The sequence below is a fragment of the Podarcis tiliguerta genome (genome assembly GCF_965153285.1).
Source record: "Podarcis tiliguerta genome assembly, chromosome: 13".
Classification (NCBI taxonomy): Eukaryota; Metazoa; Chordata; class Lepidosauria; order Squamata; family Lacertidae; genus Podarcis; species Podarcis tiliguerta.
The window spans coordinates 28,772,489-28,792,601 of NC_139546.1; the positions used below are offsets into that span (position 1 = coordinate 28,772,489).

Below are 20,113 nucleotides of genomic sequence, written 5' to 3' on the forward strand. Positions count from 1 at the left end.
TGTTAACATAAGCTATAGATTGATGGCATTCAGCAACAGCTGAGCCATATCCACAAGAGATGTATCCACATTTTCAGAGCAGCACTACAGGTGATGGTCAAAAAAATCTTCCTGATATACCTTTGGGTATAGGGCGGTATAGAAATTAAATAAATAAATAAATAAATAAATAAATAATAATAACTGATATTTTTTTAAAAAGTAGCTGTCTCTCAAAATTAGCACATCTCCAAATTTTGCAATGCAGACCCCTCACCAAGTAACAGGTACAAAAAGGCATTCATTAGTAAAAATAAGATGGAAATATTTATTATATGAGAGGAAAGTGCTTTGCAAAAATCTGTCATGTTAGACAAGAATGCATGGAAATGGAATGGAAAAATGAGAAACTGAGAGAAACCAAAACTGAATGTTTTGCTCATTCCTCTTCACAGTGCTGGGGCAGGTGGAGCTGATGAACATGAAAACCACTATCTCTCTGGTCATCTCATCATTTTCTGAGTGAAAAGGGAGTACAGTGGTATGAACCCCCCTTCTATTACCTGCATGGATTATCTGAAGAGAAGGGCTTTCTGTGTAAGAGGCTGTGTATGTGTGGCAAATATTTTCACTCCTGAACACATTTTTGCACCCATTTTTGCTGCTTTCAGAGACAATGGAAACCAAGGGAAACCCTATAGTTGGTCCTACTTAGCCCAATTCAACATGGGAATAAAAAGCATCTGTTTTTTAATATCCTTCATTGACAAGCCAGGCTTGCATATGAGACTGATTGCTACTCTCCATTTCCTGTTTAGAACTAGTACCCTTATGCTTCCTGTTATATATAAATAAACCCTTCACATTGTATGTTTTAATCAATCTTAAACAAAGCATAAACAATTTAGCTTAAACAAATTGTGTTCACAGCAGGGCCGGAGAATAAGGTCCCACTGCCTGGGGCAGGCACATGGGGTAACCCCCCCCCAAGGCAACAAGGCGCAGAGGGAACCTGCTGCAGCTTGCTTTGCAAAGTGATTATGCTGCTCCTCATTACTAGATAACTGGGTGTTTCTTGGATCTCAACAAATCCATCAGTGATTTCCCTGGAAGAAAGCTATTACAGTAGACATAGGAGTGCCACTAATTTCCCTCATGAATCGGGTGTCTCCTCTGTGTTCATTCTCCTTTGAAATTCTACAAACAGATGGATAGATGTGAATGTTAATATAAGTTATATATTGATGGCATTCAGCAATAGTTGACCCATATCCACAAGAGATGTATCCACATTTTCAGAGCAGCACTAGATGGTCATAAAATCTTTGTGATATATATTGAAACATACTGGATGATACTAGCAAGACATACATTAAGTTCATGCCCTTTGGAAATAAATAACGATACTTGTGAAATATTTCCATGACCTACGATTCTGGGTGATACAAAGGAAAACTCAGAATTCATCAAGAATCTGGTGAATTCTGGCTTCAAGGTAAGGGGCACATGAAACTCTTCCAGGCAAATCCTCTATAGGTTTTTTCAATAGTAAGTTCTGCTAACAGCATTGAGACTTAGCCCAAGTTAAGTGAACATAGGATTTCAGCTTTTTTATGATTATTATTTAACTCTCAGAAATATAAATTTCCCCAAAAGCTTTATGCAGCCCCTATCATCCACCCAGTGGCTTAGATTGTGCTAGATTTGTTTTTGGATTAGAAGCTCTACCTACTGCTGCACAAATTGACATTGAATTCAAAGTCATTTGGTTAAGAGTAGATATGTATTGTACAGTATTGGATTACACTGTAAATGTGCCAGAGATTTAATTCTAAAAATAGCAGTGAATAGCATGCATCAATCATATCATAGCTGAATCATTGTCAATGTTGTGATGTATCCCGAAACAGAAATACAGTCATACCTCGTGTTGCGAATGCTGCGGGTTGTGTGTTTTTGGGTTACGGGCACGCCAAACCCGGATGCACCGGACGGGTTACTTCCAGATTTCGGCAATCACATATGCACAGATACTCTAAACGTCACTTTGCGCATGTGCAAAAGTGCCGAATCGCGTCACGCGTGTGCACAGACACAGCAATGCGGGCTCGCAACCCGAGGTTCCACTGTAGAGAATTTTGTTTGCTTAAATGCGGGTTGTGTACAAACCCCCAGCCTTTTGCATGTCATTGATAGAATCCTATGAATTAAAGTGAATTCAGCATCAAATACTCAACTCTAATTCTTTCTTGATATTGTCTTATTTATATAGATGCAACTGAAAAACAATGATATAGATGGAAATCAAACAGAGCCCATAATGTTTATCCTCTTGAACTTTAATAATGAAGATTTGTGGGTTTTATTTTCCATACTGTTTCTGCCTGTTTACCTTGCGACCATAGCTGGGAACATCCTCATTGTTATTCTAGTGATTCTTGATCAGCGTCTTCACACACCCATGTATTTCTTCCTGGGAAACCTGTCCTGCCTGGAAACCTGTTACAGCTCAACCATCATGCCAAGGATGCTGGTCAGTTTTCTGACTGGAGACAGAACTATTTCTATTAAAGGGTGCTTTACACAGCTGTATTTCTTTGGGTCTCTTGCAGCTGCAGAATGTTACTTACTAGCAGTGATGTCATATGATCGCTATTTAGCAATATGCAGACCACTGCATTACGTGACGCTCATGGATGGCAGAATTTGCATCATGCTCATTGCTGGGTCTTGGATCAGTGGCTTTTTGGGTATGAACATTGTACTATATTTCGTATCTCAGCTGAGATTCTGTGGGCACAACAAAATCAATCATTTTTTCTGTGATTTAACCCCCATGGTAAGACTTTCCTGCAATGACACTGATTTGGTTGAAAAGACTGCCTTCATTGTCTCCTTTGTAGCCATACTACCCCCTCTTGTAATAACTGTGTCATCTTATGTTTGCATTATCAAAAAAATTATAGGAATCCCATCTACCACTGGTAAACAAAAAGCATTCTCTACATGCTCCTCTCATCTGACTGTGGTTGCTTGCTTCTATGGTTCACTGACGATAGTCTATGTCTTACCAAATATGAGTTCACTGAGTTATTTGAAAAAACTTTTTTCTCTGCTCTACACTCTGCTCACCCCACTGGTCAACCCCATTATATACAGTTTGAGGAACAAGGAGGTAAAGGATGCAGCAAAGAAAACTTTCAAGCTGCTTCACAGAACTGATTAGAATTCAAGTCAAAAAGTGTGGAGAACATTGACTGCATTGGCTTCACAATATGAATGCTTACAAAAACAGGTCATTAACGTAATTAATTAATGTATTTTGCCTCTGCCTTGTTTATCAAGGAAGGAATTTGAAAAAATGATAATTTTATTTGACATGAATTTTACAGTTTTGTTTCATATTGGTTACTGAATGCAGCATTGCTGTGTTTTGCAATTAAAGAAAGAAACAATCTCACAGCACGTCACAAAATTTCCCAGAATAGCAATGGAAGGTGACCAATATAGAGTCCAGAGTTTCAGGCACTATGGTGGTTCCCAAATATGTAACATATTACTCCAGAATTCTAAATGCCTATCATATGTGATGCTATTCAAGCTGGCTTTTGGCAGCTAAGAAACAGGAAGTTTAGGGGCATATACATATTGTTGTTGACTTTTTGACTGCAGGGAGGATCAATGTGTAATTCCAAGGAAGCAACAAATGTACATCATTTCTTGACAACATCTGTGGTCAGAAAAGGTAAGGTCTGTCAACTGTTAAGTGTATAACAAAGGAGGAGAATTAGTATGAACAAGAACTTTTAAGTGATTCTGAAATAATACAATAATCTTTCATAACAAAATACACAGGCACCTACACATATCAGAGAAGTAACTAAGAAGTCAAATAATGTGAGAGCAGGTAATGGTAGAAAAAATAAAAAATAGGTGGTTCTGAAAATGGAAGGGAAATTGCGAAAGACTTATAAAGAGTGCTGATGAATAGTACCAAACTCCTTGTTGACAATGGGTTCAAGAGTCTGTTCCCTCCATTCTGTTAGGCTAAGGAACACACACACATACACACACAGGCTTTGAACTATTCACAGGCACTTTATGGAAATTCTTTATGAACTTCTAAGATTTGGGGCTTTTAGAGTTAGGCAAGAGGTGGATGAAACCCAAATTTGAAGGTTTGATCCAAGGCCTGAAGAAATTAATTTCTGGCCCTCAAAAGTCCCACAATTTTGGAGAGGGAATAATTTATTTTGATTCTCATTGAAATGTGAACTTGCCAAATTCACCCTTTCTGACATAATACATGAACCACAACATTGCTATCTTTAAAAATCCTCCCTTCTATGAATTTTGCAATGCACTTCTGACGTCACATAATGTATACAAGAAGGCATATATTAGTGAAAATATGCATCTTTTAGGGGTAATTACAAAAAGTTTATGTTAGAGATAATTGCATTAAAAATGTTTGTATTTTGAGTAATGCTCAATAATTTTAAGAAGAGCCTGCTGCGTCAGCTCTTTGGCATCTAGTCCAGCATCCTGTTCTCACGGTGGCCAACCAGATGGCTGTAGGAATCCACCAAGCAAGATTCAAGCACAACAGCATTCACCTCACCTATGGTTTCCAGCAAGTGGTATTCAGAAGCATTCCTGCCTCCAACTGTGAAAGGCAGAGCATCAATTTGTCTAATCATCTTCTAAAGCCATCCATGTTGGTGGGTATCATCACATCCTGTGGAAGCAGGCAACTACGCACTGCATAAAGAAGTGATTTCCTTTATTTCTCCTCAATCTTCAAACAATCACTTTCATAGGATGTCCACAAGTTCTATTGTCAATAAGACTTCTTAAAATTAAATTGTAAACTGATGTGGAATTTTGGAAAACTGAAGCTATGACTGGGAAATTGAGAAACTGTGACTGAGTGATTGGTTAATTCCCAGTTATAGTGCTGCAGTAGATAAAACCCAGCATTGGTATGGTGGTGGAAATAATTTCCTATCTGATAATAAATTCCTTCTTTCCATAAGCACAAACAGGGCAATAACTTCCTTCCTCGGATTATCTGCATGGATTATCTGAAGGAACAGGCTGTGGGTATGCTGTATGCATGTTTGAACAATAGTGTATTGTGATCACATAGATTTTTCAGGGGTGGGATATGAATAGTGGCAAGTAAAATAAATAAAACGGTAAAGCAAATATCTTAAACATGCAGAATGATCAGTAGCTTCTGCCTGGTCTGCGCAACCTGGCTTACATAAAAAATAACAGATTTCACATAGATGGAATCCTGATCTAAATTGGATGATGTGAGTTTTGAACAGATTTCTTTATGGTTCCGGACATGTAATTCATTGCAGATTGCCCAAGAGAATATGCCAGAAATCAAAGGGGAATCATTGATTTCCCTTGTGCTTTCTGTGTTTTCTTCTCCATGTTCATATTCCAGTGAGATTTTTTTCTGATTTATAAATTGAACTGAGAGGTTAATTTATGTTATAGATTATATTCAGTAATGGATGGCACCTCTGAAGAAGACAGCTATCTACATATTTATTATAACAGAAGATTCCAAAACTTCAAGAAAACCTTTCAGATAGATGGATTTTTTGGAGGATTGTCCCTAGTTGGAGGATTGTTCCATCTCATAAATTTGAGAGTTGTTATGTGCTAAAGAAGCTGTTTGTGCAATGAAGTCCATTATCCAGATTTTTTTTTGTAATAGGAAATACAACAAGCAATCAAGTTTTGAGGGCATTCTGGCTTTAAGGTAATGACACCTGAAAACTCTTTATCACCTGATTCAGAACCAGACACATATATTTTCTCATATGTGAAGGTAAAGAACCCCTGACAGTCACAAATGACTCTGAGGTTGCAGCGCTCATCTCGCTTTACTGGCCGAGGGAGCAGACGTTTGTCTGCAGACAGTTTTTCCGGATCATGTGGCCAGCATGACTAAGACACTTCTGGCAAACCAGAGCAGTGTATAGAAACGCCGTTTACCTTCCCACCGGAACGGAACGGTACCTATTTATCTACTTGTACTTTGACATGCTTTCAAACTGCTAGGTTGGCAGGAGCTGAGACCGAGCTCCAGCAAAGCGCTCTGATGGATTGTCTTCACTGAGATATAAAGGAAATAAGCCAAGATGCCACTGAAATTTGGAACTCACTTTCTGCCTTATTTTTGCCCCATATTGGGTGGACGATTCTTGCATTGCAGGGAGTTGGACTAGATGACCCCCATGGTCACAACTAGAGTCAATTCTATGATTCTATGATTTCTTATGAGTCTGCAACTTATAATTTCCATGCAGAAAGTTAGCTAGTGTGGCCAAGGGTCCTAGTTTACATAGGTCCATCATTTATCTATTTGAAGGACACTCTGGTTCAAGGCTTAAGAATAAATGACTGTAAGAAGGGAGGACAGGAACTTTGAAGTTGCCCATGAGCACTAAGCTTCCAGAAAGTGGACCGCACAGAGATACTGGCCACCTATTGATTCTTTCTCCATTCCTTTCAAAATTACATAGAAATTAGATTATGCAGTTTTAATGGAAATTTAGCCCCCCTTCTGTTCTCTTCTTTAGTGCTGCTTCACTGGCTACCTTAATAGACACCAGTAAAAGAATGCAAAAGCAGCAATGCTATCCGGATTTGGATGCACCTATGCAAAATGCCCTCTGTGCAACCCATTCTTAAAGTGGACTTTCTTTTCCCCGCTGACCTGCATCATTTCTCATCATTGACTATGCTGGTGGGGGGGAGGGGGGAGCTGATAAGAATTAGAGTCCAACAACATCTGAAGAACAGACAATGGCTGCTTCGGATTTAGAACACTAGAAATATCACAGCAGGTTTTTTTCCCCAGGCCAACATGTACACATTGCACTATTTGGATTATTGTTTTCACTACTGTAATATACCTAAAATGTGATTGGCTGAATTACATATCCTAAGCATGATTCCAAAGTGCAATACAGTGGTACCTCGGGTTACATACGCTTCAGGTTACATATGCCTCAGGTTACAGACTCCGCTAACCCAGAAATAGTACCTCAGGTTAAGAACTTTGCTTCAGGATGAGAAGAGAAATTGTGCTCCAGAGGCGCGGCGGCAGCGGGAGGCCCCATTAGCTAAAGTGGTGCTTCAGGTTAAGTACAGTTTCAGGTTAAGAACAGACCTCTGGAATGAATTAAGTTCTTAACCCGAGGTACCACTGTATAATTCAATAGGGCTTATACCCTACTAAGTGTGTACAGCAATGCAACCATAATTAAAGATACACTCAAACATACTTTCATATCTTTGAACATAGGCTGAATTAAAACAACAAATGAATCAAATAGTTCAGCCTAAATATTTCTTAATTTTTATTGCAATTATTTAGATGAACTTAGATGTCAACTCAGAAGAGGAAAATCAAACAGCTCCTGTGACATTCATCCTCTTGGACTTTAATAGTGAGGACTTACAGACATTGTTTTCCATACTTTTTCTTCCTATCTACCTTGTGACCATGGCTGGAAACATTCTCATTATTATTCTAGTAGTCCTCAATCAGCATCTTCACACACCCATGTATTTCTTCCTGGGAAACCTGTCATGCCTGGAGACTTGCTACAGCTCAACCATCATGCCAAGGATGCTGGTCAGTTTTCTGACTGGGGACAGAACCATTTCTGTTAATGGATACTTTGCCCAGCTGTATTTCTTTGGTTATCTTGCAACTACAGAATGCTATTTTCTAGCAGTGATGTCTTACGATCACTATTTAGCAATTTGCAAACCATTGCATTACACATTGCTGATGAATAGCAGAATCTGCATCATGCTTATCACTGCATCATGGATCAGTGGATCACTGAGTATCAGTCTTATAATATTTTTGATATCTCAACTAAGATTCTGTGGACCAAATGAAATCAATCATTTCTTCTGTGATTTGATCCCAATGATAAGACTCTCCTGTGATGATACATATTTTGTTGAAATTGCATCTTTTATTGTCTGCTGTATAGGCATCCTGCCTTCCTTTCTAATAACACTTACATCTTATGCTTTCATCATCAACAGCATTTTAAGAATCCCATCCACTACTGGTAAACAAAAGGCATTCTCTACATGCTCCTCTCACCTGACTGTGGTTGCCTGCTTCTATGGCTCCCTGATGATAGTCTATGTCTTACCAAACATGAATTCATTGAGTGACTTGAAGAAAGTATTCTCTCTGTTCTACACGTTGCTCACTCCACTAGTCAACCCCCTTGTATACAGTTTGAGGAACAAAGAAGTGAAGGAAGCCATAAAGAAAACACTCTTTAAAATGTTCAATAGAATTTATTAAAATTCAGAAGAAAAACCAGGATAACTCTTTTACATCTAAAGTGTGGGAAACAAGGTGGAAACCTCTTTGTTTCCATTATGTTGATGTTTTAAGCTATTGAATAAAGAAAGACATCTTAATGCATTTTGTCAATGTTTGTTTCGGAGGCAATGTCCAGGAATCAGTCTGTTTTGCAGTCTTATATGTAGACTTCCTGTTTGTGTTTAAGTTGTCAGAAATTTATTCAAATTCAAATTCTAACACAACTATCAGAAAACCTTTCAGCTACATTATATATTTTTGTTTAGAAGCTTTCTATTCAAATCAGCATTCCACTGCCCACATTCATGGGATTTGTGAGCCTTTCAATTTTAGTTTATTTACTTTTCTCATCACCCTCTTATTTTCAGGTCTCCACCTCTCCGCATTCGTTTGCATTTTTTAAAAAAACATGACAAAATTTTATCTACATTTTATTAATTTCTCCTAGTACTCCCATTTTGTATGTGATCTGTCCTCTCCCCAGGAATGTTGCTACATCATACACATCTTAAGAAGCCATTCCATCATCTCCTTATAATAATTTTCATAGGGAAATGAAATGGGATTGCTTGCAGAACAGTAATTGGATAGGAAAGGCAACTTCAGAATTGTTTCTATCCCCATCCTTGACAAAAACTGGAGCTAGTTTGTCTTATTACCAGCACATGGTTATCACTATTCTGATTAGAACATCTAGGTCAGACTTTCATAACCTTAGGACCCCACATCATCCTTTGCTAGCAGGGACCAGAGATCAGGGATGACTAGAGTTTTAGTCCAACAACATCTGGGGACCCAAGACTGAGAAAAGCTGATATTGACAGAGTGGCACTCTCCATGCTGCCAGACATTTGAAACATACAACAGGACAAAACAAATGAACATATATTAGCTAAAATCCTGAATCCTAGTCCAGATGGTGCAATGATTTCTCCTGGGCTCTTGGTCTGGGGAAATCTACAAAGGATTTCTCAGAATGAGGAAAACACATTAATCATTGTGGAACCCTTGGTTTCCCATATGATTTTGATGGGAGTTTTTGTTCTTTGTTTTTCTACTCTTGCATACTCCTTTCCCAGTGAGACTTTTCAGATGCAGTGATAGATTTAGATGGTTATATAAGGCATAGATTGGTTATATGCAGCAATGGCTGCACAGTTCAAGCAGAGACAATAATCTTTTCATTATTACAGAGGATTGCCAAATTTTCATGGAATACATGATACAATATATATTCAAAAGATAGAGTGTGCTGAAGACCAGCAGAAAGTGCATTTATTTTCATTATTTTACAAGTACTTTGCATTCTAAGATGAAGCAAAACCAACTCTTCAGCCATCTAGTGTGTTGTGGCTTTAAGGTAAGAAGTCCTCGAAAGAAGCACTTTAGCATGAATTCAGTGATCTGGTCCAGAATATGAATGAAGTTGTTGGACATTGTTTCATGCCCATTTAAATTTCTATGTATTTAGCTTCTAGTTTGAGTTAAAAGATGTAAAAATGAAGATTTAAAATAGCATACGTCAATCTATTCTCTCTTGGACTAGGAGTCAAATGACCAAAAGCCAAATGGCTGCTAAGTTTGAAGAGAGACACATCAATTGAATTCCATTGGTGTCTTTTGAGCATGTCAGCTAGGACTCTTGTGTTCTATATCTGATTCTATATACTTAGTGGCCCCTTAAGAAATTGATCTGCCAACTTGGACTCTTTATTTCCCTCCCTTCCTTATGGGAAAATCAAATGCTCTGAGGCACACTAATACATTGAACTAGCATTGCCTACTGCATTGTGTTCAAACTAGGAGGGGGAAATCGCACCTTGAGGTAGTGGGATGGAGCAGTTGATACAGAAGGTGTGCTGATAGAGCAACCACTGTGTAAGTGATTTTTATTGTTGCTCAGAAGTGGTGAATTTCTCTCCCTACAGATGCTGCTTGGCTACAGGTCCATGTGGAAGGTGACAGTTTCCCCACCCTTGACCTACATCTGGACAGCCATAGGTTCCCCATTATTGATCACATGGTTCCGGTTGTGACACTGATGGCCTCCACAGTTGCCTCCCAGTGTCTTAAGGTAAAATGTAACTCAGCTATATGTTGTAATAGGATTTTCAAGTCTGAAACATTATGGAAATGATACAAGACTCTGTTGAATCCTTTGGTTTTATTTTTGCTGTCCTCTCAGTGAATGGGGTATTTTTTGTTGTTGTTGCTTGTTTATCTGATTTTTAATTTATATATTTTATATTGCTTTTGACAAAATGTTTCACAGTAATGTACAACAATGTTAAATAATAAATGCTTAGGCAAACAGGAATGTCTTTGACTACTAGTAAAACACATCACTGACAGTGCCACCACAAGGAACAACCTTTTCCTGATTTACACCTGATTAATCGATTGTTCTCCATGTGTCATAGAATATGCATTCTTTTTGCTTCGCTCATTGGCTCCAGCCATTGTAGGGATTTGATTTTGTGGAGAATTAAACCCTCTTTATCTGCCACCATCTTCTTGGGTGGCAGTCAGCCTCTTCTCTCTCTTCCATATCCAATAGACTTATGTACATATTTACAAGGCCCAAGCCTCATAAACTCCCCCTGGCCTGAGATTTAGATAGGGACCCTCTTTATTGACCTTTTGGCATGTGACAAAACACTTTCTTATATCAGCAGGCTTTTTGATGATTTTGAAATGATTCTTCTATTTTATATAGTTTACTTTTTGGAATAGTATGTACTACTTAGCAATATTAATGATAAAGTGGATGCAGTGGCGCTGTGGTATAAACCACTGAGCCTCTTGGGCTTGCCGATCAGAAAATTGGCAGTTCAAATCCCCACAACGGGGTGAGCTTCTGTTGCTCTGTCCCAGCTCCTGCCTACCTAGCAGTTTGAAAGCATGCCAGTGCAAGTGGATAAATAGGTACCGCTGTGGCGGGAAGGTAAACGGCGTTTCCGTGCACTCTGCCTTCCATCACAGTGTTCCATTGCACCAGAAGTGGTTTAGTCATGCTGGACACATGACCCGGAAAGCTGTCTGTGGACAAACTCCATCTCCCTCAGTCTGAAAGCGAGATGAGCACTGAAACCCCAGTCACCTTTGATTGGACTTAACCATCTTTTACCATTATGAATACCATATTTTTTGCTCTATAAGATGCACCCCACCATAAGATGCACCTCATTTTTAGAGGAGGAAAACAAGAAAAAAAATATTCTGAATCAAATGTTGTACTAAACTATTTAGTAAACAACCGAAGGGTTTCATCAGGGTACCCTGAACCTTGAAGATACTTATATCACCCAACAACCCCAAACACATCCAAGGAAGCTGCTAGGTAGGAGATCAGGACAGACAAAAGGAAGAACTTTGCACAATGTATGGTTAAAAGACAGAACTTGCTACAAGACTGAACGACAGCTACTAACTTGGGTGACCTCAAAAGGGGATTAGACAAGGGGCGCTGCACAGCACTCCCTCTCTGCACAGCGCCTCTCCAGCAAAGTGGAAGGAGAAACAGAAGGGGCTCCGTTTCTACTCCTGCTTCGCTGAAGGGGCACTGTGCAGCTTTCCTTCTCTGCGCAGTGCCTCTCCAGCAAAGCGAAGTCAGTACAGCAAGAGGGATCACTGCGCAGCAAAACAATGATCCCTCTTGCTGTTCTGGCTTCAGTGAAAGCTACACAAAGCCTCTTCAGGGCAGGGGGAGTGTTCATCCCGTTGCCCTGAAAAGGCTTCGTGAGGCTATCCCAGAAGTCAGAACAGCAAGAGGGATTGCTGCGCAATGAAAGCAGTGATCCCTCTTGCTGTTCTGGCTTCAGCAAAATCTGCACAGCCTACATTCCTTCCATAACACACACACACATTTCCCCTTACTTTTTAGGAGGGAAAAAGTGTGTCATATAGAGCAAAAAATACGGTACCTTAAACAAAGTGTTCATGTTTCCAAAAAAATATATTAGTAGAGATGTGTGGTGAAATAAATCATTGCAAACATTTTGGGGCGTCAGATGGGCTCAACATAAGGAAATGTGCTTGATTTTTTGTGTTCAACAGAATCTTCCAACATCACTACTAGGGAGTAAGTGTGTGAGCGCCGGAGAGACTAAATTGAATGAGCTTTATTGTAACTAAAGCAAAACAAATAGACCAAAGAAAAGCAGGAATTTGGAATCTGTGGCCATCATGAATAAATGTCGAATCCCAGATGGACAGCCGCAGGCTCCCCACATCTGTTGCACCCATTTCTTTCACATACACACATTATTTTATTGTTATACTGAATTTTGCAACATATTCTTGCAAAAGATTTCTTGTTTAATTTTTCCTAGTTAATACTGGATATACTCACAAAACAAAAATGGAACCTTTGAAATAAAGGGGGGAAAGTTGGTCACGAGACACAGAATGTTGTGGTCGTTAGTGTTAGAGTGCAGCTGAACTCCTTGGAGTTAAAGCGATATATTTATATCAGTCTGCTCTAAGTCATAAACTAATCTTCTGAGGATCCTCAAACAAATATTCATGCCTAATTGCTATCTATTATTCCTTAGATGCACTTGACTGTCAATGAGAAAGAAGAAAATCAGACAGCTCCTGTAGCATTTATTCTCTTAGATTTTAACAATGATGACCTACAGATGTTATTTTCCATACTGTTCCTAACTATCTACATTGTAACCATGGCTGGGAACATCCTCATTATTATTTTAGTGGTTACTGATCAACACCTTCACACACCCATGTACTTCTTCCTGGGAAACCTGTCCTGCCTGGAAACCTGCTACAGCTCAACCATCATGCCAAGGATGCTGGTCAGTTTTCTGACTGGAGACAGAACTATTTCTATTAAAGGGTGCTTTACACAGCTGTATTTCTTTGGGTCTCTTGCAGCTGCAGAATGTTACTTATTAGCAGTGATGTCATATGATCGCTATTTAGCAATATGCAAACCATTGCATTACACAATACTTATGAATGACAGAATCTGCATTCTGCTGATTGTTGGGCCATGGATCATTGCGTGTCTGGCAATGAGTCCAATAATATTCTTCATGTCTCAACTGAATTTCTGTGGACCCAACAAAATCAACCATTTCTTCTGTGATTTCACCCCCATGGTAAGACTTTCCTGTAATGAGACTGATTTGATTAAAACTACAACCTTCATACTATCCTCCATAGGTACTCTGGCACCCTTTGTCATAACTGTGTCATCTTATGTTTACATTATCAGAAACATTTTAAGAATTCCATCCACCACTGGTAAACAAAAGGCATTCTCTACATGCTCCTCTCACTTGACTGTGGTTGCTTGCTTCTATGGCTCCCTGATGATAGTCTATGTCTTACCAAACATGAGTTCACTGAGTGATTTGAAGAAATTCTTTTCTCTGTTCTACACTTTGCTCACCCCACTAGTCAATCCCCTTGTGTACAGCTTGAGGAACAAAGAGGTAAAGGAAGCAATTAAAAAAACATGCAAGATGCTTCAGAGGCATTATTATTAAGGAAAAACTTTCTACCTTCAGAATGTGAATGCTTTATGCTGACTAATAATGGAAGTGATATTAATGCATGTTGTTAAATCATAATTTTAGAGGCAGGATCCTGGAAAATTGTCTGCTTTGTAGCCCTTGTTGACACTCAAGTTGGAAAGACATTAAACACTGACACAACTATCAGGAGGCATTCTTCCAACCACAATATATGCCTTAGACCATTTGGTCAACCCCTTATATGCAGTTTGAAGAACAATGGCATAAAGCACATGCCAAGAAAAAAAGTGTTCAAGGTGTTTCATAGAATTCATTGAAATTTAGGGAGAAATGGGGGAAACTGCATAATAAGAAATCAAGTAGATACCATTCTATATCCTCAGTATGAATGTTTCTGGTGTCTGGTGTCTAATAAAGAAACTTTTTATATATTTTGTATTGGTCTATACTTTGGACACAGGACTCTGGAAAGTAGTCTCTTTTTAATTGTGATTTAGTTAAGCTTCCTGTTGGCATTCAAACAAAGGGGCAAAAGATTCCTGCACTGCAGGGGGCTGGATTAGATGACCATCCAACATTAGGTCCCCTTCCAACTTTATATTTCTGTGTTTCTTTTGTTCTAAGTACCAACCACATTGGCTATTCATTTTTTAAAACTAAAGCAGGGGGACTTTTTTCATAAGTGCCAGATGTTTCTTCATGGACATCTCTCAAATCCAGCAAGCAAGGGGCTTTATTAGAGTTCAGGGAGACCTTCCAGGAAGCAAGACAAGTGAAGGGTATGACCTGGACGGAAAGTGTGCCTGGAGCTTAGAGAGCAAACATGGCCTGAGGTTCCTCACCCTGCTTTAAAAGAATATATTATAGCCTGCACTTTTCCCCCTAAAAAAAATGCTTTGGGGTACTCTCATTTTGACTCAAGAAAAGCACCATTTTATAGTTCAAATCAAGGGAAATAAATATAGTAAATGGACAAAAGTACAGTGGACCCTTTAGTTACATACTGCTCTGGATACGTAACTTTCGGGTTACGAACGCGGCAAACCCGGAAGTGTATACTTAAGGGTTTCACCATGCACGCATGCGCAGAAGTGGCGCCTCTGCCTATGGACTTTTCGGGTTGCAGACAGACCCCCGGAACAAATTTAATTCATATCCAGAGGGTCCATTGTACAAAGATTCACAAAATGTTTAGGGGTATGCGTACCCCTAGAAGAAAGCACGGATTATAGCACACAGTAAAAGTTCATATATCAGCCATCAAATGATGGTTTAACAAATATTTACAAATAAATTAACCTTCCTGTGTGTCATTTCAATGTTAATTAATTTTGCAGAGGCCTGTTAGTCTTTTTTCAGGAAAACATTGCAAAGATTCTTTAGGCACTTAAAAGACAAAGTTAGTGAAGCTAACTTCTCATCTCAAAGCTAGATATGGTGAAGAAGTTCATTAAAAGCAAGCAGAAGAATGAGCAAGGCTCCAGACATGACATGTTTCTCATGAATTGCTAACATGCATTACACTATAATGTATTCACTGTCTTGATTATAACAACCTGGGTTGAGTGGTGATCTCAGTGCTGGTAGATGGATTTGCAACTTGCAAAATAAAGGAACAGTGGAAAAAAATATCCAAAATCATATAGAGCTCTGAACGCAAGATTTACTGGCAGGGATTATTTTTCTAGTGAATTTATTCATAGCTCTTGACCTCAGGGAGGGAAAACTACAGAGAATTTGCAATCATTAAGGTAACCCACTGATCAGGGGGGAGTCAGTGATTTCCCAAATGATTTTGAAATGTTTCTTCCATTTATCAGTGAGACTTTTCAGGTGCATTATATAACTTTGGCAATGGATGACATTAACCAAGAAGAGACATTCATATTTTCAATATAAACAGAGAATTGTCAAACATGCAAGGACATTTTCTAGATGGATGTTTTGAGGGATTGTCGGTAATAGGATGGCATCCATGCAATTTACATTTGAGAGCAGATGTGTGCTGAATACCACAATGAAAAGGTAGATTGATCCAGAACTTTATGGGATTCATCATCTAATGTGTTCTGATGTTAAGGTAAGGATCCATGGAAATAAAGCTTTTAGCACCAATTTGGAGCTCTGCTACACAATCCAAACAAAGTGTTTAGGATTTTGTAATGTCCATTTAGTTCAATGCATTAATCTGTCAGTTTAATGTAAAAGATCTGAAAATGAGTATGAAAATATAATAGCCAATCCAGTCTCTTGTACATTAATGAGGGATCTATCCCACAACTGCTAAGACACCCACAACTGCTAAGGCAAAACTTAAAGAGTTGTCATTGTAGTGGGACATGTTACTTTTTGGCTTGTCAGCAGCCCACTTAGTGGACTTAAGATTTAGGACTTGCCATTTCACACCTGACCCCATTCACAGTGGCCCTAAAAGCAATCTAGCTGTTATTTGTTCTGCAAACCCTAAAATATGCCTGTCGGAGTCCCCTATGTCTTTTCATTGATATAATGCATTTTGTTCTGAACTCATGTAATCTAATTATGTTATCCAGATATCATCATTTAAATAACTTCTTTTTGGATTCTACATTTTAGATTGGTATATCTATGGTAACATAGCAGCTTCCAGTATTTTAAGATTGTAATCCTATAAACCCTATGTTTGAGAGCAAGCCACACTAAGTTCAGTAGGATGTACATCTTAGTAGACAGGATTTCTAGTCAAATATTTGTGACTATAAATTTTGTTCCTCCTCTTTGCCATGCAAGGATGAGCTGGCTAGTAACTTCCTGAGAGAACTTCAGTATGTGTAAAACAGGCCTAGGAAAATGATCAAGCTACAGATTTTTACTGGAACAATTTTTTTGAAAAATAATAATACTGCAAACCAGATTTTGTACTCCAGCTCTCACTATACATTGTCATCATGGTCAATGGTCAAGTGTAATGGTACTTGTGGTCCAATAACATAAGTAGAGCCATAGTGGCCAATCACTGTTCGAAACTTTAGAAAAGAACTTACAAGTAAAGCATTTTTAGTTTCATAACATAGTTAAAAAGAGTTATGGTGGATTGCTTAACTTTCATAGATATACACCAGAAACCATTGCTTGATTTTTCAAATCAATGGGGCTTAAGTTAGTCTTGAAATCCAGAATGGAGTAGTGATTAGAACATCATGCCTAGTGAAATCCAGTTTCAAATCCTTGCTTCCTTTATCCTAACCTCACAAGGTGAGGATAGAAGCTGGTGGGAGAAGAATGTGTATTACCTTGCACTTCATGGAGAGAAAACAATAGAAGGTTAATATAATAATAAAAAGTTCATTGATTTAATCACGTTTGATATAAATACGGCTAACAGGCTGTAACTTCTCAATCACATATTCAAACCTAAATATTCATTAATATTATCTGATGTTACTTAGATGAAACTGAATGTCAACACAGAAGACAAAAATCAAACAGCTCCTGTGGCATTCATCCTCTTGGACTTTAATAATGAGGACTTACAGACATTGTTTTCCATACTTTTTCTTCCTATCTACCTTGTGACCATGGCTGGAAACATTCTCATTATTATTCTAGTAGTCCTCAATCAGCATCTTCACACACCCATGTATTTCTTCCTGGGAAACCTGTCATGCCTGGAGACTTGCTACAGCTCAACCATCATGCCAAGGATGCTTGTCAGTTTTCTGACTGGGGACAGAACTATTTCTATTAATGGATGCTTTGCCCAGCTGTATTTCTTTGGTTATCTCGCAACTACAGAATGTTACTTTCTAGCAGTGATGTCTTATGATCGTTACTTAGCCATTTGCAAACCGTTGCATTATGTAATGCTCATGAATGGGAGAATTTGTATCATGCTTATTGCTGGATCATGGATCAGTGGATCACTGTTTATCAGTCTCATAATATTTTTGGTATCTCAGCTGCAATTCTGTGGACCCAACAAAATCAATCATTTCTTCTGTGATTTGATCCCAATGATAAGACTTTCATGCAATGATACCAATTTGGTTGAAACTACAGCCTTCATAATATCCTTCATAGGTACACTGGCACCCTTTATCATAACTGTGACATCTTACATTTTCATCATCAAGAGCATATTAAGAATCCCATCCACCACTGGTAAACAAAAGGCATTCTCTACATGCTCCTCTCACTTGACTGTGGTTGCTTGCTTCTATGGCTCCCTGATGATAGTCTATGTCTTACCAAATATCAATTCACTGAGTGACTTGAAGAAACTCTTTTCTCTGTTCTACACTTTGCTCACCCCACTAGTCAATCCCCTTGTGTACAGCTTGAGGAACAAAGAGGTAAAGGAAGCAATTAAAAAATCATTCCAGATGTTTCAGAGAACTTATTAATTTTTTTAGAGGAAAGGGGAAACCTTGTCACTACCAGTGATTTCATGTGTGGAGTTCACCATTAATATATATTAATTTCATCTGCATTAGATCTAGTGGATCTTTCTTAGCCACATTTCAGTGATGGGGAGGACCGACCCCAAACTGAATGAAACAATAGATGTGTCCTTTACCTTTGCACATAGGCTACATTTCAGCCATTGAAAATCAGAGGGTTGTACACATTCCCACTTATTTGTCTATCCTCCATCCAAATAATTAAGAGGCATTATCATATTTTGAGATCACATTTTAACCAGGCAAATAAACTTATAGAAGGGTCACACCATGAGGAGATGTGTAGTCTGGGAAGAATCCCAACAGCCAAAAAGGGATGTCTGGAGGGTTGCCATAGACCTCTAGGGCTCAAGTTTTTCAATCCTAGTCTACCGCTTCACTGTTGAGTCAGGGAACTGAGAGGCGGTCTCCATTGCCACTAATGATCTAAACTGGCTTCCTTTTGAAGAGATTTCGAACACAGACACAGTTACTAGGAGACATTCTTATAACTGCACTATATACATTCTGATAAAGAGTCTCCCCCTTTAAATTTGTTTCGTTCCTCTTGTGGCTTTAACAAAAATCCATACATGGATTTTTAAATGTTTATTTCCAGCTTTTGGAAATGTAATTATTAAATAAGGTATGTTAACTGGAATGTAAAATTAACTTTCTATGATTGGTTTAGAGTTTATAGACTTTAGTCCTTTACTTGCCTGCTGTTTGGTTTGGTGAAAATGCACCTTACAATTTTATGCCATTGGAAAAAGGATTTCCTTTTTTTTTCTGAGAAGGAAAAAATATGTTTGAGGCATAGTGGGCAGTGATACAATGTCATGAAGTGAAAAGGTTAAGAAGAGCCTCTTTTCCATTGTGGATCTTTAATGGATGTAGCAGTTTTAATCCTTAGTTTGGAACTTTGCCTGATGCATTCATAAAAGGAAATAAAATTCCCCCAATTGAATCTATGAAACAAGATGGAAAGAATGGACCAGAAGAACAAAAAATATCAAGCTGAATGAAATCCTCTCATCCCTGTTCAATATATTTGGTAACTGCACATAAAGAAATGTGACTTGTGCTGCAGTAGCTAAAATGTTAAATCACCATTTGGGATGTATGAATCTGTCCATTTCAATTTCTCTCCATTTCTCATTTTTCTAATCTTAATTATATTCATTTCCCACATGTCCACATCAGTTTGCATTATAAAACAGTCCTCATGAAAATCCATCATGTTTGTATATATTTTTGCAAAAGAGACACATTTTTGGAAAATAATGTGCCCTAATATAATGAATGTTTGTATGTTAATGTCACAAATCTATGAATTTTACTGTACATGTGTATGTATTTTTGTCAACATTTCTTCATGTGGGAACTGCACTGCAAAATTCAGAACTTTGCAAATTTCACTCAATATAAGTTTCACATTTAGGTGTCTATTTCCATGGCTATAAGAATAATAGAATTGTAAAGTTGGAAGGAACCTCAAGCGTCTAGTCCAACTCTCTGCAATGCAGGAATCTCAACACATTGACTTACTCATTGAAATAACTGGGGTTTCTTACTTTGTTTATTTTAAAAATATTTAAGTTATACAGAAGAAGGTATCATGAAACATGCAATGGTAAGTGAAGTGTGCACTGATTTTAAAAATAGAAGGTATGCATAATTCTGTATATTGAATAATAAAGCAAAATGATGGAGTTGTCCAAATATACCGTATTTTTCGCCCTATAGGACGCACCGTCCCATAAGGCGCACCTAGTTTTTTGGGGGGGAAATAAAGGAAAAAAATTATTTCCCCCCCAGGCGCGGGGTTGGGGAAGCCC

General features: G+C 38.3%; 4 protein-coding genes across 4 annotated transcripts; all 4 read left to right on the plus strand.

The window, feature by feature from the left end:
* Window positions 1-2,251: 2,251 nt before the first annotated feature.
* Window positions 2,252-3,205, plus strand: LOC310662535 (olfactory receptor 2AP1-like; the record flags this gene model as incomplete). Its single annotated transcript, XM_083409471.1, has 1 exon — window positions 2,252-3,205. The coding sequence occupies one exon, from the start codon at window positions 2,252-2,254 to the stop codon at window positions 3,203-3,205; it is 954 nt and encodes a 317-aa protein (XP_083265597.1).
* A 4,176-nt stretch (window positions 3,206-7,381) lies between these two features.
* Window positions 7,382-8,338, plus strand: LOC310663366 (olfactory receptor 2AP1-like; the record flags this gene model as incomplete). The annotated part of the gene is made up of 1 exon (XM_083411176.1): window positions 7,382-8,338. The coding sequence occupies one exon, from the start codon at window positions 7,382-7,384 to the stop codon at window positions 8,336-8,338; it is 957 nt and encodes a 318-aa protein (XP_083267302.1).
* A 4,574-nt stretch (window positions 8,339-12,912) lies between these two features.
* On the plus strand, window positions 12,913-13,869 carry LOC310662536 (olfactory receptor 2AP1-like; the record flags this gene model as incomplete). The annotated part of the gene is made up of 1 exon (XM_083409472.1): window positions 12,913-13,869. The coding sequence occupies one exon, from the start codon at window positions 12,913-12,915 to the stop codon at window positions 13,867-13,869; it is 957 nt and encodes a 318-aa protein (XP_083265598.1).
* A 3,416-nt stretch (window positions 13,870-17,285) lies between these two features.
* LOC310663369 (olfactory receptor 2AP1-like) lies at window positions 17,286-18,239 on the plus strand (the record flags this gene model as incomplete). The annotated part of the gene is made up of 1 exon (XM_083411182.1): window positions 17,286-18,239. The coding sequence occupies one exon, from the start codon at window positions 17,286-17,288 to the stop codon at window positions 18,237-18,239; it is 954 nt and encodes a 317-aa protein (XP_083267308.1).
* Between the last annotated feature and the right edge of the window lie 1,874 nt (window positions 18,240-20,113).